This window comes from Clupea harengus, unplaced genomic scaffold (genome assembly GCF_900700415.2).
Source record: "Clupea harengus unplaced genomic scaffold, Ch_v2.0.2, whole genome shotgun sequence".
In the NCBI taxonomy this organism is placed as follows: Eukaryota; Metazoa; Chordata; class Actinopteri; order Clupeiformes; family Clupeidae; genus Clupea; species Clupea harengus.
In genome coordinates this window covers 59,855-79,720 of record NW_024879569.1, presented here as the reverse complement: position 1 = coordinate 79,720, position 19,866 = coordinate 59,855, and the positions used below count along the sequence as shown (strand labels likewise).

Below are 19,866 nucleotides of genomic sequence, written 5' to 3'. Positions count from 1 at the left end.
AAATGAGTAGAAATTACTTTTTTCTTCAGAGCAATGGAGATAAAGATTGTGTTCATGAAGTACAACTGTCAGATACAAACTATACGCCACTGTTAAAAAAAAGTTATTTTAGAACATAAAAACCACAGCAACTCCCTTGTCTCTCACACACAGAACTGAACAATCAGATCAGCATCTCAGTGAAATAAACCAATCACCCTATCACTGCCTCAGAGGAGGTCTCAGTACAGACTTCATCTCGGTACATGTGTGGTCATGGCTTCCCCACGTGACTTCCTGTCGATGTGCTCTGCACAGAGACATACGTGAGAAATGACACGTTCACTCTGCCTGACAGAAAAAAAACTAAACGGCTAAACTGAGAGCTGAAAGCCACACACAGGCCTGTTGTGAGTGACGATGATGTCTGCAGCGTCTTCTATGTGTGTAAAACGCACGTCTTTCACCAAATAGCGTCTTTCATCAACAACCAGTTTTACAAAATGCAAAATGAGTAGAAATTAACTTTTTGTTGAGAACAGTGGAGATAAAGTTTGTGTTCATGAAGTTCATGAAGTACTACAGACCACTGTTAAAAATAAGTTCTTATAGAACATAAAAAACATGGCAACACCCTTGTCTCTCACACACAGAACCTCATCACTGCCTCAGAGGAGGTCTCAGTACAGACTTCATCTCAGTACATGTGTGGTCATGGCTTCCCCACAAGACTTCCTGTTGATGTGCTCTGCACAGAGACATACGTGAAAAATGGCACGTTCACTCTGCTTGACAGAAAAAGCGAAACGTCTAAACTGAGAGCTGAAAGCCACACACAGGCCTGTTGGGATTAACTGTTGTCTGCAACACCTTCTCAGTCAGCGGCATATTCCCCTAAATGGCCACCTGCGTGTTTCTTTGAAGTCACATGACCTCACTGCACTGAGCAGCTGAAACAGAAGTGAGAGGGGTGCATCAGAGCAAGGATTAAGAAATGACTTCATGCAAATCCAGTGCAACAAACGTAGGTCAGAAATGCAGACTGTTCATTTCAATTCAGTTATTTTCTATTTCATTTATTTAGTGCCAATACAACTTAAAAATGTCTCAAGTTACTTCATTGAGCCCAGAGCCTGAGCCCCCTACATCAAGCACTAGGGCGACTGGGGAAAGGAAAAACACCTTTTTAACAGGAAGAAACCTTGTGCTGAACCTACCAGAAAATGACAATGATTATTATGACCAAATTGTCAAATTGTTTACATTGTTAAAGGATGGGTCACATCCAACCCCCAGTCTGTTGTTCATTTTATTTATTAGAAAAAAACCTGAAAGTATTCGGTATGCACCCCCACACCAAACAGAAGGCTTGTTGTGATCAATTCAGCAGGTGATGACAGCAAAGGGGACCATACTGTATATCTTAAAACAGAAATGAATGAAATTCACATTCCTAATAATAGTTTATTAGTGTCAAAATAGATGAACTGCATAGACATCAGAGGTGTAAAAAGTACTGAAATGTTGTACTCAAGTAAAAGTACAATTACTTTGATGAAATTTTACTTAAGTACAAGTAAAATTACTCATCTAAAAATCTACTCAAGTAAAACTAAAAAGTAGTTAATTTAAAATTTACTTTAAGTAAAAGTTACTTAGTTACTTTCAACAACTTGACGGGGGCCGCTCCTATATAGTGTAAAAAACGACAAGGGGTCATGAATCCAATACAAAAAATAGTTATTTTTAATTAAAGGAGAATCTTTAGAAATATAAGTGCAGTGACATTAAACATGTCAAACATTAAACATTAAACATGTCAACACAACATTTAAGAACTTTTGGGAGGACATGTCAAGACATGAACCACATGACAGCTAAAATAAAAAGTTAAAATGCCGCTGCCCCACTGTAAACTTTGGTTACTTTACTTGTGTCCACCTTTAGAGCATTAGTCTACAAACTTCTTGTTGAGTTTGAGCAGCAGCTGATTTTCAAGGTGAGTGGAGTTCATCTGGGCTCGCTTTGCAGTTAGCAGCAATCCAGCACAGCTGAAGAGTCGCTCGCAGGCGGCCGAGGCAGGTAGGCCAGTATTGAGTTTCAGGGACAGTTTTTTGATATTCTGAAAGGCGTCCAGCAGATCCATATTGACTGAGACACAGGCTAGGTACCCTTCTAACTCCCCTGTACCTTCTGACCTTCTGGACTTCATTTAGGAAAATAAATCATCTTCATCTGATGAATGTTGTCCAACTTGCTCCAGCCTCCAACATCCGGTCAAGGTGTTGTCTGACATATACTAGACCTGTAGAATGACAAACAACATTTCTGACAATTAAGTATTGAGCTGCCATCAAGAGTGCATCATAACACAGAAATAGCTATAAATAGCTACTTGAGATGACAGACCTACAGTACATATACAGAATTATAGCATTATTTTCTATTTTTACATTCATCACAATTCATAATCCTCAATTCTTGCTAACCGAGACCCCTGAGCATGAACATGAAAGACGTGCACGTTGCAAAGCCACCACTTATCGTTATCAATATCTGACTAAACATTGTGATAAATTCCAGATACACATTGACTTGTCCAACTGTCTGACAACGATGGTGTGCGCATTCACATCGTTCCTGTTTCAATGCATGGGAGGCAGCCAAATGATTAGCCTAATATCAGTTTATGTGGTGTATTCAATTGCTGATGACTGATCTGCAGTTTTTAACACAATATGAGAGACTTAACATAATAATGCTATGACCTGAAACGAATGGAAGACAGAAATGGAATTATTATTAGTCTATGACGGCTGTCGACGTTAGCATACTCAGGGCGGTTGCAAGTGCTAGCCAAAATTAGGCTATAGTGCCATGAAACGCATAGTTTGCTTAATGGAGCAAAGCTAACTAAAAGACAAAAACGCTGTCTGAACTACTAATGGAAAGGGACAAATACTGTACTTACCAACACATGCTTGTGCAGATTTGAAGATGAATTTTTATAAGCAGAAAGTTCTGACTGGCGGGTTAGGCACAGCTTACACAGCACTATATAGCTGTTGCCTCTTTTACTGCATGCTGAGATGTGGCCACGGGTTTTCCTCATCTTCTTTAATTTCAACTGGGGGAAAGTTCGGTGCTTCAGCTTGTTGGTAGTCCGCACTATCATCTTTCTCCATCTCTATCTCTCGTTACTCGGCACCGGCGCCTTGCATCGACTCCATCATCCACTCTATGCAGCATCCACTACTGCAGTGAGAATTGTCGTGCGCTATTCCCGCCTTGAACTATGTTTTTTTTTTACTCAGTAACGGATGTAATTTCCAATGTAGCGAAGTACAATACTTCAGTCAAAATCTACTTAAGTAAAAGTAAAATTACCGATTTCAAAAACTAATCAAAAATTACAAAGTACACAAAAAAACTACTCAATTACAGTAACGTGAGTACATTTAATTCGTTACTTTACACCTCTGATAGACATTATCCAATACACAAGGCTAAGTAGTTGGGGAGGGCATACTGAACATGGCAACAGTTACTACAACCCAAGTTATGAGAGTTCAGATACTATTTGTGCCATAGTGTCCTTCGTCTCTGTAACAAAAATAAAGAAATAATAATCATTATTATTATTAATACATTATTATTCAAATAAATACATATATACAGCTCCTGCCCAACTTACTTATACAACATAACCATCCTCCTCTCTTTCAATGAGGTGAAACAATCTATAACTACTGTATCTGGCATTTACAAGCTCTGTTCAGACTAAGAGCACATTCATCATGTCCATGCAATGCCACGCCTTGCTCTCCCATATACAACACCACACCTCTTCATTATCTCAGGGTTCCTTTTCGCAGTTCACTGCGACATAACAGTATGGTACATGACGTCAGTCATGAGCCCAAATCGAAGCATTTATCTATTCACGCCTGAAAGGCCGCGAGATCTGTCAATGCGCGCTCCTGAGCCCGCCCCCTCAGGAGTCCATATCTTAGATTACGCATCAGATCTCTTCCTCTTTTGAAACTTTGCAAGACGGAGTACACATCTGCGAGCATATCTCAACGCTTAAACCACAGTCAAAAGAGTTTTGTGTGCTTTTTGCTCTCTACGGGTTGGTGAGTTATCTGGGTTCCTTAACTCTCACTAGCTCAGGGCGCTACAAAATTCGTTGGCTCAACTTAATTTTGAAAGTAGTGGCTGCTATCCTGGCTGCCTGGCTGGCTAAGTTTCTGACTAGCCTGCTAGCTTGCTAACAACGTGTTCGTTGCAGATAGTGTTCTTGTGGTTTAACACTCTTCTCTACTTTCAGATTGAATAAAGATGGTCAGACACTACCCCGACTGCGGGCACACCCGTCCCAAGGGTGACCGCCACCGTCGGTGCGTAACCTGCCTCAGCAGGGACCACGCAGAGGTCGCGCTTTCGGGCAAGGACCCTGTCTGCTCCATCTGTGCTAGCCTCCCGCTAGCTAAGGCTACCAGGCGCCTTGCGTTCTGGAAGCGCAAGGACGCCGAGGGGACCGCACCGGCTCCATCAGTAGGACCGAGTGCGTCTCCAGCCGTGGGCTCTGTGAGCGTGAGCAGTCGCTTTGCAGCCGTAGCTCTGCTCCCGGGCCTCTCCCCGTCACCGCCGCCTGCCAGCCCTGGGGCTGCGGGCAGCGAGGCGGAGGAGCTTCAACCGAGCGGTGTCCAGCTCGAACCCGAGCTGGACATCAGCCTGGATGACGACAGTCTGCTAGACTACTCCGACGAGCACAGCTCAGTCGCAGAAGTAATGCAGACAAGCCAAGACGTTAGGATGCGGGTGGATACAACCCCTACCTCGTCTCGGCTCCTGGGCCAGCAACTCCACGAGGTTGCGCTGAGAGCAGCCAGCTGCCGCGGGCTCCCTCTCCCTCCCTCTCCCAGCGTGCGGTCCTCGCTGCTAGATGGGGAGTTTTATGCTGGCTCCGCCGCGTCAGTTCCCAGCTGCATCCCCTTTTTCGAGGAGGTGCACGAGGAACTGCAGGCGACATGGGCGATACCCTACTCGGCCCGGGCCCCAGTGCCGGAGTTCGCGCCCTACCTACAGCTCCACAGGGCTAGTGAGAGGGGCTACCTCTCCTTCCCTCAGGTGGAGGATGCAGTAGCGGGTTACCTCTCGCCCACCTCCCCACGATGCGCTTCGGCCAGAAGCCTCTCCTGCCTACGCGAGTGGCCACGCACCAGGCTCAGCTGGCAGAGAATCCTACTTGGCTGCAGGGCAAGCTGCCTGCACAACCAACACGGCTGCGCTGCTACAGCGCTACTAGGCAAAGCTCCTGACTGAGCTTGCCTTGTTGCTGGGGGAAGATCACCCGTCTATGGCAGAACTCCGTCGCGCGACGGATCTGTCGCTCAGACTGACTCGGTGCACATCACAGGCACTGGGGAGGGTGATGGGTGCCGCGGTGGCTACCCAGAGATCTCTGTGGCTCTCACTGGCTAAGCTGTCGGACAGAGAAAAAGCACCACTCCTCGACGCCCCGGTCTCTGTCCAGGGCGTCTCCGGTGAAGCAGTGGTCACAATGGCTGCCAAGTTCGAAGAACGGCAGAAGAGCAGAGAGGTATTCCAGGCTTGGATGCCTCGCTCTAGTGGCACGGGTGAGACGTCCTCCTCAGGACACACCACACCCGCACCGGGCCAGAAGAGAAGCGGGTTCCGCTCGCCAGCTCCTCCAGCAAAGGTGTCCACCGGGCGAGGCTGGCAGAGACACCCCTTCCGCCCTCCAGCTCAGCCTGCAGCACAGCAGCAACCAGCTGCGCGCCCTGCCCAGGGCGCAGCCCAGGCGCCGCGGCAGCAATCCGCTCGCTGCGGGCGTGGCAGAGGTAGGCCTCAGGCTTCCTGATGGTGACAGTCAGCCACTCGTCACACAGGGGGGAGCGGTGGAGCCCACACCACAATCATATGTCCTAACTCCTGTCCCAGATGGCGCAGTGCCAAGGCATGCTTGTGCGACTCCCCCCGCGATGCACACAGTGCAATCGCACCCCCCAATTTTTTTCAAAAACATGAGGGGGCAACCCCAGATCTCGTCCCCCTTCCTAGGCGGAGTGGGTGTAGATCTAGGCTTAGACTCATTGACCATGAGCGGGTTAGTTCCCGACAAATTGCTGCCCGCTCTGGTTCTCGCTAGGGGGCGACGATCCCCCACTAGGCATAGACGCGCTGGGCCACCAGTGGCCAGCTCTACGCCTATATGCTTTTCCCCCGATCCCGCTCCTCCAGCAGGTGCTGTGGATAGCGGACGAGGGCGGGCAATTGATATTGATAGCCCCCCACTGGCCCAATCAGCCGTGGGCGGCAGATCTAGTCAATATGTCAGTGCAGCAGCCTTGGGAGCTGCCTCTGCGGAGAGACCTCCTAACGCAAGCGCACAGGACAGTGTGGCATCCCCATCCAGAGTGGTGGCGTCTCAGAGCCTGGCACCTGAGAGGTGCAGGCTCATAGCGTCAGGCCTGTCAGATGCGGTGGTGGCTACAATACAGAGCGCCCGAGCTGTATCGACACGGGCTCTGTATACGCTGAAGTGGCGCAGTTTTGAGCGGTGGTGTGCTGCGCGTCAGCACGACCCCATTAACTGCGCGCTGGGCTTTATTCTAGAATTCCTACAGCAGTTGTTTGATGAGGGGAAGGCGGCTTCCACTCTCAAAGTGTACATGGCTGCCACGCAGGCATTAATGGCAGCTCTCCTGGCAGTCACCCGCTAGCGTCACGCTTTATGGCGGGGGTGAGACGGCTCAGGGTGCCAGAGAGACACCTCATACCCTCTTGGGATCTGCTTGCTCCGTTCGAGCCCCTGGAGACAGTAAACATAAAGTTTGTCTCTTTAAAGACTGCGCTGCTGCTGGCGTTAACGTCAGCAAAGCGCGTTGGTAACATACAAGCCCTGTCAGTCAGCCCATCGTGCCTTCAGTTCTCAATCGCTGGTGACAGAGTGGTTATGCGACCTAATGCTGCTTACACACCTAAAGTGGTGGTAACCCCATTCCGCAATCAGGTGATTGAATTAGCAGTTTTATCGCCTCCTCCCTTTGCGTCAGCAGAGGAGGAACGTTTGAATAAGCTCTGTCCAGTGCGCGCTCTCCGCTGTTACGCAGAGCGCACTAGAGCTTTCAGACAGTCAGATCAGCTATTTGTGTGCTTCGGTGCACGCGCAAAAGGCAGACCTCTATCAAAACCGAGCCTCTCCCGTTGGATAGTAGAGGCTATCGTGTTGTCTTATAAGAGCTTGTATTTAGATCCCCCGGAGAAGTTGCATGCGCACTCTACGCGGGGGGTCTCGTCTTCCTGGGCCTTGCTAAAGGGCGTCTCAGTGGAAGATATTTGCAAAGCTGCAAGCTGGAGTTCTCGCCACACTTTCATTAGATTCTATATGTCAGATGTGGCTGAACCTAGTTTTCTTCATAGCATTCTGCGGGCAAGCGATCTCTGAATCCCCTGGCTTGAGAACGATATATATGATAAGTGTGTTCATTAGTGTCTACATGTTATGTTGCACATGAAACATCCCAGGGTTTTCCTACGGGCGCGGGATCACGGATCCCTGTTGCCTATGATAAAGGTGGCCCTGTTAAACTCATGGTGTTCTGCAGGCAAGCGATCTCTGGATCCCCTGACCTGAGAACGATGTATATGATAAGTGTGTTCATTGGTGTCTACATGTTATGTTGCACATGAAACACTCCAGGGTGGTTTCCTATAGGCGCAGGATCGCAATCCTTGCCGCCTATGATAAGGGTTGCCCTGTTAATATGTTCACCGCCAGCGGCCGTATGAACCTCTATGAAGGCAAGGGCTTCAATAGCTGGTGTGTGTGATTGGCTGCCACTGTATTATCATGCAGGAATGTATAGGGTCCCATACTGTTATGTCGCAGTGAACTGCGACAAGGAACGTCTCGGTTACGTACGTAACCTCGGTTCCTTGAGCAGGAACCAGACATAACAAAGTTGGCGTGTACAGTGTTACCTTGGATTGATTGTCTTGCTCAGTTTCTTTCTAAGGAAGAGATCTGATGCGTAATCTAAGATATGGACTCCTGAGGGGCGGGCTCAGGAGCGCGCATTGACAGATCTCGCGGCCTTTCAGGCGTGAATAGATAAATGCTTCGATTTGTACCCATGACTGACGTCATGTACCATACTGTTATGTCTGGTTCCTGCTCAAGGAACCAAGGTTACGTACGTAACCGAGACGATCTCTACATCTGGTTCTAGTTCGCGTAAGTACATTTCCTTGTGGCAATACTGAAGTACTGCAGGAATTCGGAACTCTCCGAGCGGAACTCTCAGAGACTGAAAGGAATTATTTCTATATCCCAAATGTATCGGAGACTCAGTCAGATTGTGATGAAAAACCAAGTCCAGGTTTATTCTTTCAATGGTGCGCACCAGAGGAGGAAGAGAGAACCAGATTTCACTGAGTGTGTTAACCTAAATCTCTTTCACTGACTGTCTCTTGAAAATCACAGTCTTTTAAACTTCTGGGAAAGCAAAGAATGGGTGGATACCTAAATGCTAATTAGTATCTGTTTCTAGTCAGGGGGGGGGGAGCTGTGAAGGCTCTCTCACACCTCATGTAGGCCGGGAACAGAATACACATGAGAAACTTAGAATAATAATACTACAATGACCAGTAGGTCAGATATATTGAATTATTGCCTATGGGATATATCTATTAAACTGATTATCAAATGTCGGTCCCTTCATTCCCCCTTTTCAAGACTTAAGGTCTTGAACATAAATCTTTGTTTGTAAGATCAGAGTAAACGCTTGCTTAAGTTTTGGGTGAACACAGTCAGTTTTCCTTCTCTCTCTCTCTTTCTCCCAAAGGTGCGCATTCTCTCGCGAGGTAAGGCGAAACCTTTTCTCATCAGGGTGCCTCACACCTGTTTGCCAATTTTTGGTGGGCCCCCCTGATGTTTTTAAGGGGAAATTCCTTACCGACGTCATTTCAAAATGACCGCCCTCTCCAGCCGCGAGAGCCGACAAATGTAAGCAGAGAAACCAATACATGTACAGTACAGGGTACCCATTCGGAAACATGAAGTTACAAACAGTGGGAACACAGAACAAAATTAGCTATACATGAAGATGAACTCAAACAAAATGAAATAACTCGGATTACACAATCGTCTTATCAAGTTTTTCAGAAACGTATTCTAAACTCTCCTGCTGTGTTTGTGCAGGCTTTTTAGATTGATGCATGAGATGACAGATCATAGGCGAGCAATAACAGCAACAATACATGAGGGCAAAGACGGCCATTATTATGATGGCAATTGCTCCTAAAGACAGAAAAATGTAACGAGTCCAGCCTCCCAGAGAATTCATAAAGTTTTCAACACCCTGTTGAAATTAATTGGAAAGTAGTCCCTGATTTGCATGGATGTTTTTGTTGGCTTGTTTCACAATTTGGTCCAAATCATCGACGGAACTGGTAAAAGATAACCAATCGTCCATCCCATAAGGGGTAGCAAGCATTGGCCATCCACGTCCGTCTACAGGCATCAGATGACAAACATAGCAGTCTGATTTGTTCATTTTTAACGCTACATTTTTAGACATTACCAGAGCCAGGTTCTCACTATCCTGAGGGTTGATGGAAGGCAATATGGGCTGCTGGGAGGCTAGTTTAGTCACGACAGACAACATTATAACATGGATCAACAACATTTTGACGAATTTTCCTTTTCTGGATACCAAGTATAACATGAACATGTAACAGGAATGTGGAAATGTAGCTGGTACAGTCTTTTTAGTGTTGTTGTGATGCGGCCGTTCTCTGTAGGATCCTTCCCACAATGTTGAGTGTGTGTGTGTGTTTTCCTATGCTACAAAGGGACAGGGTCCCCAGCATGGGGTGAACCATCTGGTCAGTGAAATTCCACTGTGCACAAGCCCCACAGGATTCTGGGATCAACTGATAGGCTGACCTCTGCCTGGACCCCAGGTACCGTGGTGGCTTGCACAGTGGGGTGCACAGCTGGATGCAAATGGTGAGACAGCCCTTTTTAATAAGTGTGCAAAGTAGAGAGGATGGTGTTTAGTGTTTTGAAGAAAGTGTGGTTAACAATTGAAATCTGTGTTTAAAGCAGATCATTGTGTGTTGTGTTTTGAAGAAAGTCTGGCTAACAATTGAAATCTGTGTCTAAAGCAATAATTGTGCTTAAAGTTTAGCAGAATTGGTTTAGGGAGTTGGCACATGAGTTACAGGTTTTGGTCATTGTGTTATAAGTTCCAGTTTTTGTGTGTAATCAATCAAGAAAAACTGTAAAATAAAGGAGGCAGCAGGGACAGGGCAAATAGCCTCTAGTGCAGCAGTTCAGGTAAAACATCACTAGGTGGAGCTTGTATGTCATTACAGAGAAGGATTCTACATGAACAGCAGTCCTGACAAGTGTTAAAAAGACAATAAGATAGAAGATAGATGTTAGAATAATAGGAAGTCTAAATCAATAATATTTGTATTTGTGTTGAAGGCTATGGATATAAGAAGCTTTTTCAAAAACAACAAAGATGAAGGCAACAAGGTATATCTTGCAGTTCAAAGTCAACCCAGACAGCACTATTTAGAGACCCATTGGCTGACCAGACATCCAGACATGTCCTCTTTTTGAGACCTAAAAAAAGCGTCCGGCAGGGATTCATAAATCGTCTGGGATTTTGCCTCGTCAGATATTTGTGTTGCGTTTCTCTGGGTCTTTCACAAACTAGTTATTACGCCTTCCCTCTGCTCACTTCCACTCCCTCTGTACGATGTGTGATCAAAAATGAATAAAATCCCATAATGTACTATCATTTTAGAATTTTGTGACACTTCAAATAGTTGTTTGTTGTAACCCACCAGGATCTAGATTTCAGTCACACATCTGTAGAATGCTTGTCATGTAACATCCTTTGAGCCAATCATGCTTGTTGTTAGAAGGTGAACATGGAGTTTAGGCAGTTTCCTGGACGAAAAAGACTTCAGGTGACAAGTCACCCATGACCTCAACTCAGTATGATCTAATTAGCCGGCGCGGCTACTGTCTCTATACTACAGCGGCTTCTAGGTGTGTTTGTCTCTGTGTGTGTGTCTGTATCGGTATGCATGTGTTCCAAGTGAATAAGTGAGTGGCGCGAGCAGACGAACTGGCGGATGTCTCGAGTGTGAAAGATATCTGTATTGTGTGCGTGAGTGAAACGTGTAATTTTCCTCCAAATACGTTAATTTTGAGCCTTTGGTACCCAGTACAATTTCAAGCACATGACCTGCAAGGACTTTCATGCCTACTTGATAAGTAATCATCGACTGTTGGGAAAATCTTCTGAAAAATATGCCCAACCACATCAGGAGGACTGAAAAGTGTCTAGTGCAGTTGCTGCTTGTCCATAAGGGCGATTGGGGCGACGCACTGCCTACGGGAAAAGAAAAGAAAAAACTGCTCCTGATGTATAAATGCAATTTCCTTGTAAGTCGCTTTGGATAAAAGCGTCTGCTAAATGACTAAATGTAAATGTAAATGTTATATATTTTTTCTGTTGGATTCTACCACTAGACCGTCTGATCTGCCTTTGAATGCCATTGTCCAATCAGGTAACAGTCAGGCAGTCAGGCAAAAGTCGTGCTTCAAATGGCCCGCCCCTTCTGTGCGATTTGGGGGCGAAATGGCAATCGCCCCAGACCTCTCTCATTGACTTTCACAAAATAGAGCTCTCAATGCATTCTCTATGGCTTCCGGGAGGGCTCGCCCCTCCATGCTTTCGTCATAAGTAATGGACGTAAAAGCGTATAAGGACATCATACAGCTTCGACCAAGACATATTCTGTCAAGATGGCTCATGTTCAGTGCAACAACTCGATTCGCTCTTTGACAGAAACTCCTTTTTCCTTGACCAAATGTATCCATTCAACAGGCTTCTACAAAGGAAGGGAAATCCTACATCCAAGAATTGGAACGAAAGAAAATCGTGGTCGTGGTCACTTTTCATAGGTTTCACAGTGTGAATGTTTGCTTCTTGCACTAACACTGAATTATTTTCTATGTGATGACTTATTTTTCTTTTGTAAGCCAATACTTTCAAGCTCAGTCAGTAAATATTGTTGGTTTTGACTTATATGTTGCCCCCTTCTTTATGGTGTTACTGGACATATCATGTGTCCTCTTAAGCTATGTTACATCCTACAACATTTGAGACATGTGGATAATGAAAAAGTGGGATCATTTAATGTGGAGCCACGTCATGTTTGCTTATAAAGGCTCCTGGATGCAATTTTCTTCCATAGCTTTCCACCTGTAACTAGCTACTCTAGCTATGTAGCTAGAGCTAACTTAATGTACCTACTGAATGGGTCGCCTTAATCATCATCAACAAAAATTGCCCCCCCCTGAGAATTTTTCACTGGTCTAGTGTAATGGCCAACTTTTACATTTTATTATTTAGATATGTGGCCACTTGATAACACTTGAGTTATCTTCTGAAAGTACATTAAAGAGCCACTGAAAGACACAGAAAGATTTTTAACATTTGCACTTTGTTGTTCTATGTTTGTACTCAAAGAGCAAAAACACCATTTACACAACCTTGAAATAATGATCTTGCCTGTAGACTATAAACATTGATATAGAGTTCTATTGGGATATATGCAATGTAGAGGGAAACATGTTCTTTATTTTGATAAAATGTGTATTTTAACATTCCTGATTTGGAATGTGCATAACCTCTTCTTTACATTACATTAATATTAGCAGTAAATAAACAGAATTAATATGTAGAGTCGAACATAACATTCAACAACACATTAAGCAAAGAACATAGAGACATAATAGATTAAAAAGGTTAAGTGCATTAAAAAAAAGGTAGACTGCATTAAAAGACACAGAGAGTTGGGGGGCACCGTGGCGCAAGCAGTAGCCCATACCATATACAGGCTTGAATGCCGACAGGGACACAAGTTTGAATCTGACCTGCTATCATTTCCCGATCCCACTCCCCACCTCTTCTCTCCATCTAATTTTCTGTCCAAACCTTCACTGTCCTATCTCATTAAAGGCAAAAAGCTCAAAAACAAATCTTTAAAAAAAGAGAGTAAAAAGATGAAAACATGAAATAAATGCAGATGCCCCCTCATCTGGATCATAATGTGGTTAAAAAAGGTGCTAATGCTAATGCGAATACTGCTGCAAATTTTGCTGCTGCTCCTCCTGCTCCTCCTCTTCCTTCTGCTGCTGTAGCTATTGCTGCTCTTGCTGCTGCTTCTATTCTTGCTGCTACTTCTTTTAATCCTGCTGTTCCTACTCCTCCTTCTCCTGCTCCTTCTCCACCTGCTGCTGCTGTTGCTGCTGCTGCTGCTGCTACTGCTATTACTGCTGATACTGCTGCTACTGCTGCTGCTACTACTGCTACTGCTCCTGCTCCTGCTCCTCCTCCTCCTCCTACTGCTACTGCTACTGCTGCTAGAACTGCTCCTCTTTCTTGTGCTTCTCTTGCTGCTTCTCCTGCTGCTCCTTCTCCTGCTGCTGCTTCTCCTGCTGCTCTTTCTCCTGCTGCTGCTATTGCTGCTTCTGAGATTGCTGCTGTTGCTGCTGCTACTGCTGCTTGTATTACTGCTCCTGCTGTTCCTCCTTGCACTGCTAATGTTGTTGCGGCTGCTATTCCAGCAAGGACTACATTGCTCCACTGTTTGGCCCACACCTCCTTGTGTCCTATTTTTCTCTGTGCCTCATTGTACATCCCACTGGTGTAGTTTGTTCCCCCATTCTTGTACACCATGGCCTCAATTTTCTCCAAAAGGTCTCTGACCTGAGTGCTGTCTTCACTCTTATTGTTGAAGACATGATATCTACCCCCACATTGTTCAATAACAGATGAGACAGCAGGACTTTCACTCAGAAATTCCTCCACTGATTTCCCCTCCAGCACATCCCCACGAGTGAAGAGCACTATAGTGTACTTCAGCGCCCCCTCACCAAAGTTCTCCTGGATCCACTTCACAACATTCCTCTCCTCCTCTGTGAACTTCACATCTAATCTGATCACCAGCAGGAAGGCATGAGGCCCAGAGAGCGACATCTCAACACACTTCTTCATCTCATCCTTCAGCTCTTTTGTAGGCTTGTTTGTATCAAACAATCCTGGTGTATCAATCACTGTAATTTCTCTACCATTCACTACAGTATGTTGATTACTGCAGGTTTCAGTCACAGATTCAAATGAGAACTCCTCTTTAAAAGCTTCCCTCCCCAGGATGGTGTTTCCTGAGGCACTCTTTCCAGAACCAGTTTTCCCCAGCAGCACGATTCCATGAGAAGACTCTGTGGAGGAAACAGTCAAAACTCTTAAATGGTGTGAAATGAGCAGTAATTGTAGAAAGACATTATCTATATCTACATGACCTCCTCCACATACTTAATCAACACAAGAGGGTATTGGGTTAAAGGGTAACAACATTTACTCTGCTTAATGTTCTTAAGAACATATGGAGATGCAGTCATGAGGAACACTATTCATGGTATAGTCTAATTCCATTTGGAATGGGATAAAGGCATTGGAACATGTTTGGTTCTAGAATTAGTTAGGATCTTCCAGATCCCAAACTGTATTGTATTGTCATCTTTTTTATGTGTACATGATGCTTGATCCCAAGTGTCTAAGGCTGGGAATGATAGAATACAACACTGTATTTTGATATGGGGCAGCATGGCAGGCATTCATTCATCGCAAAACCATGTAACACTGTAATGCCCTTTGTCCACAAGAAACACAAATGTGTCAGCATTGTGTCTACAGAATTATGAAGAGAGTACATTATTTAATGCACAGAAAACAAAATGAATGATTCATATCATGCACTAAAATGACTGCTGTGCTTTTAATTTTGTGTACAAAATGTATTCATTTCATAGACAAAAGTTATTCTGTCAACGTAATAAGATGTCTTAGGCGACAATATTTACTTTTTTGGCAGAAAAAGTAGAATGTACTATACTATGTTCATTCCGTGCCAATGAATATTAATTTTGTCTCTGGTAATATGGGTGTGTCATATTACTGAAAGTATGATGTGCACAAAAGGTCTTTGGTCCGATAACCACCGCGAGTCAGCAGGTTATATCATGAATGTCAGGATGAACATGAATTCTAAAAAAATGTACTCGCTGTAGGTAGATGGAGAACAGCTTCTGCTACTAAGTGTTCCTAGGAGATCAGCACACAACAATGAATGTTATTTAGAAACTTATGCAGACAGATTACTTTTTTTAATAATTAGAATAAGTTTTGATTTTGCAGAAACCAAAAAATATAGAATGATGTTATGGCCTGGCCAATCTCAAGTTATTCTCTCCGCCTTTACCAGGTCACTGGATTGTCAAGGAATGCATTAAATGCAAACAGCTGTAACACACGCATGTGCACACGCACACACTCATTGCGAGGTGGCGGAAAGAGATCGCTAATGGAAAACAATGTTCATGAATTGGGACATTTATTTATTTATTTCACTAAAAGCCAGAATTCATGTTTTCAAAATAATTTGTCAAATAATGTCTTTTGTCAATAATGTCTAAGATTTATTAATTTCTTCTCAGATTAAAGGTGGTATTTATCAAAAGCACATTATTGGGTCAGTCAATGTCAAAGTGTCTAAAGGTCCCTACATGTCTCCTGCTTTTTCAGTTTTTCACTGAATCTTTATCCATTACAACCATAATCACTCTAAAATTATAAATATGTAGTAGTGAAACCACACACACTTTCTGAATGCTAAACTGACCTTTGTAAAACTAACACCTATGTTTACAAAGTTTAGAGTTCAAAAGCCTTGCTCCAAAATCTTTTCAATGTGTTTTTTTTTTTACAAAGTCTGAGCACCTCTGAAAGTATGTTTTTGTAAGGGTTTGTTTAGACTTAGGTATTGTAGAATATAATCATACATGCCACTTTTGCCTCAATGTTTTTAGTTGTGAAGCATTTTTCTCTTGACTGTTATGTTTATCAGTATACAACGATTGGGTTAGGTTCACCCTGCTCATAGCTTGCCTACTCAACAAAGGCCCTTGACGTTTTCGTGTCATTTCTACATGCAGTTAATATCAGCCATTTTGCAAGCTTGAGCATTAGCAGGAAACTGTGAAGAAGCAGCACACAAAATGGTGGCCAAGAGCCGTCTATTGGTTTTATGTGCCAGAGTAGACTACACCAAACATGAACACATCCCACACAGACTCAACCTGCACTAACCCATTCAGGGGCCACATGACCCCCTTACAGAAACAAGAATGTACTGGAAATCACCCATGTAGGCAAACCTGGATTAACTGGTGCAGACAAAAGAAGGTTCATCTGTAGATCTAAAAGTGTTCAGTTCCCTTATGGGATCCAAAGTGTGTGGTTTCACTTTTCAGCCCAGCCTAAGTGGCCAAACACCCCCGAAATGGGAACTACTAATATGGTCATATTGCAAAGCAAAAGTAAGTGTAGCTGTTCCACAGTTCCACAGTTCCACAGTGTGTCTGTATGCATGACTAAGTATGCAAAATAATTTATATAGAGTAAAGTGGAATAATAAGCATTGTTGTTTGAAATGCTACATTTATAGCACACAAATATTCATATACAAAGAGAGGGAAAGAAGATGTCTTACTGTATGATTCATTATCCTGCCAGATATAAGTCATCCTGGGCAGTAGAGCTGGAAAGGAAATGTTTGTCAATATTTAAACAGTGTGTTTTATTTAAGATGGACATACTTATTTCAACACCAATTGTTGTTTCAGAGAAAGTGTTACTAAGAGAGCCTCCTGATATAGTGATCTTATAAGTAATACAAATACATAATAAAATTTAGTTTAAAATTTTAAATCTAAATTCAGAGGTTACATGAAGACTAAATATCTAGTATGTGTGTAAAACTCACCTCTTTCACCTGACGTCTCCCACTTGTTTCAGTCCAAAAGGAGTGGAAATGAACAGTGTTTATTAGGTACAACTGTCAAATATAAACTACACACCACTGTTAAAAAGAAGTTCTTACGAAACACAAAAAACACTCTTGTCTCTCACAGACAGAAAAAGAAACCAATTACCTTATCACTGCCTCAGAGGAGGTCTCAGTGCAGGCTTCATCTCAGTAGTACATGTGTGGTCATGGCTTCCCCACATGACTTCCTGTTGATGTGCTCTGCACAGAGACATACGTGAGGAATGGCACGTTCGCTCTGCTTGACAGGAAAACGAAACACTTAACTGAGAACTGAAAACCACACACAGGCCTTTTGTGAGGGACTGTGTTGACTGCAACACCTTCTATGTGTATAAAACTCACCTCTTTCACCAGCCACCAGTTTTACTGCAAAATGAGTAGAAATGTACTTTTTCTAGAGAACAATGGATATGAAGTTTGTGATGAAGTACTACAGACCACTGTTAAAAATAAATTCTTATTGAACATAAAAACCATAGCAACTCCCTTGTCTCACACACAGAACTGGCCAATCAGATCATCCTCTGAATGAAATAAACCAATCACCTCATCACTGCATCAGAGGAGGTCTCAGTCATTGCTTCCCCACGTGACTTCCTGTTGATGCTCTCTGCAGAGAGACATACGTGAGAAATGGCACGTACGCTCTGCTTGACAGGAAAAACAAACTGAGAACTGAAAGCCACACACAGGCCTGTTGTAAGTGACTGTTGTCTGCAACACCTTCTGTGACAGCGGCAGTGGCATACATCCTCTAAAAGGCCTCCTAAGTGCCTTTTTGAAGTCACAGGACCTCATTGAACCAAAAAGCTGAAACAGAAATGAGATGGGCGTCCCCTGCTGACAGGACTGGTTTAGTCATTTGGAGGCGTCACATAAACATGCCAAGTGTTACGTCCCTTAGGAGCAAGAAGCATCAGAGCAAGGACTAAGAAACATCTTAATGTAAATCCAGTGGGCATTTATCAGAGAAAGTGTCTGACAACAAATGCAGGTCAGAAACTCAAAGACTGTTCAAATCAATTAAATTCTATTCTATTATATTCATATAGTGCCAATAATACTTGAAACTGTGTCAAGGCACTTTATGAAGCCCAGAGCCTGAGCCCCCTAAAGCAAGCACTAAGGCGACTGGGGAAAGGAAAAACACCTTTTTAACAGGAAGAAACCTTGTGCTGAACCTACCTGAAAATGACAATGACTCACCTGACAATTATTTAATTGACAAATTGTTCACATTGTTAAAGGATGGGTCACATTCATACCATATCAGTCTATTAATTTTATTTATGAGAAAAAAACCTGAAAGCATTTGGTATGCACCCCCACACCGAATAGAAGGCGTTTTGTGGTTCTAATCAGCAGGCGATGGCAGCAAAGGGGACCATACTGCATATCTTAAAACAGAATTTAATGAACTTACTTGGCTTAATAATAATTTATTAGTGTCAAAATAGATGAACTGCATACACATTATCCAATACAGAAGGCTAAGTAGGCATGGGGAGGGGCATAATGAACTAGGTAACAGCTACTGCAGCCCAAAGTTATGAGAGTTTAGATACTAATTGCTGCATAGTGCCATAGTGTCCTTCGTCTCTCTAACAAAAATGAACAATGAAATGATAATTATAATAATAGTAATAATAATAATAATAATAATAATAATAAAAATAATAATAATATGTTCATTGGCAAAATAAGCATTTGAAAACAATGCTCTACCCAGTCACATGACTGACATCTGTGAGAAACTCTGTGGGGAAGTGGAGGGTAGAAACATTGCAGTTATTGACACACCAGGAATCTGTGACAGGGACTGAGGACCAAATGAGGAAGTGCATCAACCTGAAGTAGCAATCTCTTTCACAAACATCGGATAATTGGTATTAAAATAATATACATCTATACAGCTCCTGCCCAACTTACTTGTACAACAGAAGCATTCTCCTCTCTTTCAATGAGGCGAAATGATCTTTGACTACTGACATTTACAAGCTCAATGAAGGGACCCCTGTTCAGACTAAGAGCAGATTCATCATGTCCACAAAATGCCACTTCTTGCTCTCCCATGTACAACCCCACACTGATTAGCCTCTTCATTATCTCATGGTTTTTAGCTGACTGTTGTGCTTTTGGACGCATATATCAACTGCTGATTGGTCAATCCTTACTTTGCCAAATAGCTTTAATGTAAAAGCAGTTGCCAAATTACATTTACATTTACATTTAGTCATTTAGCAGACGCTTTTGTCCAAAGCGACGTACAAGGGAGAGAATATTCAAGCTACGAGCAATAGAACCTGGTGTAACAATAAATAAATACTACTTTACATAAGAAATATAACAAAATGAAATAAAAAAGAAAGAAAGAAGTGCAGAAATGTAACTGCTGTAATTGCAAGTTACGCACTAGTCGAAGTGCCAGTTAGGACGGGAAGTGCTCTCTGAAGAGTTGGGTCTTCAAAAGCTTCTTAAAGGTAGAGAGGGACGCCCCTGCTCTGGTAGTGCTGGGTAGTTCATTCCACCAACGTGGAACTACAAATGAGAATAGTCTGGACTGCCATACTTGCACAGATGGCAGTGCCAAACGACGCTCACTAGAAGAGCGCAGCATCCTGGGTGTAACATTTGCCCTTACAAGAGCATTTAGGTAGGTGGGAGCAGAACCATCAAGCACTCTGTAGGCAAGCATAAGTGACTTGAACTTAATGCGAGCAGCTACAGGCAGCCAGTGGAGGTCAATAAGAAGCGGGGTGACGTGTGCCCTCTTCGGTTGGTTGAACACCAGACGCGCCGCCGCGTTCTGGATCGTTTGTAGTGGTTTCACCACGCAAGCCGGCAGGCCCGTTAGGAGGGCGTTGCAGTAATCAAGGCGGG

The 19,866-nt window shown here is 43.7% G+C and overlaps 1 protein-coding gene across 1 annotated transcript in view; it reads right to left on the bottom strand.

Annotated features, from left to right (window-relative positions):
* Positions 1-253: 253 nt before the first annotated feature.
* LOC122128950 (GTPase IMAP family member 9-like) overlaps positions 254-19,866 on the bottom strand; it is a 32,226-nt gene continuing 12,613 nt past the window's right edge. Inside the window, exons 2-4 of the mRNA XM_042704009.1 lie at positions 14,458-14,470; positions 13,698-14,317; positions 254-289 (exon numbers count right to left, since the gene is read on the bottom strand). Of these exons, the coding sequence (XP_042559943.1) occupies positions 254-289; positions 13,698-14,317; positions 14,458-14,470 (669 nt within the window). The remainder of the gene's footprint in view (positions 290-13,697; positions 14,318-14,457; positions 14,471-19,866) is intronic.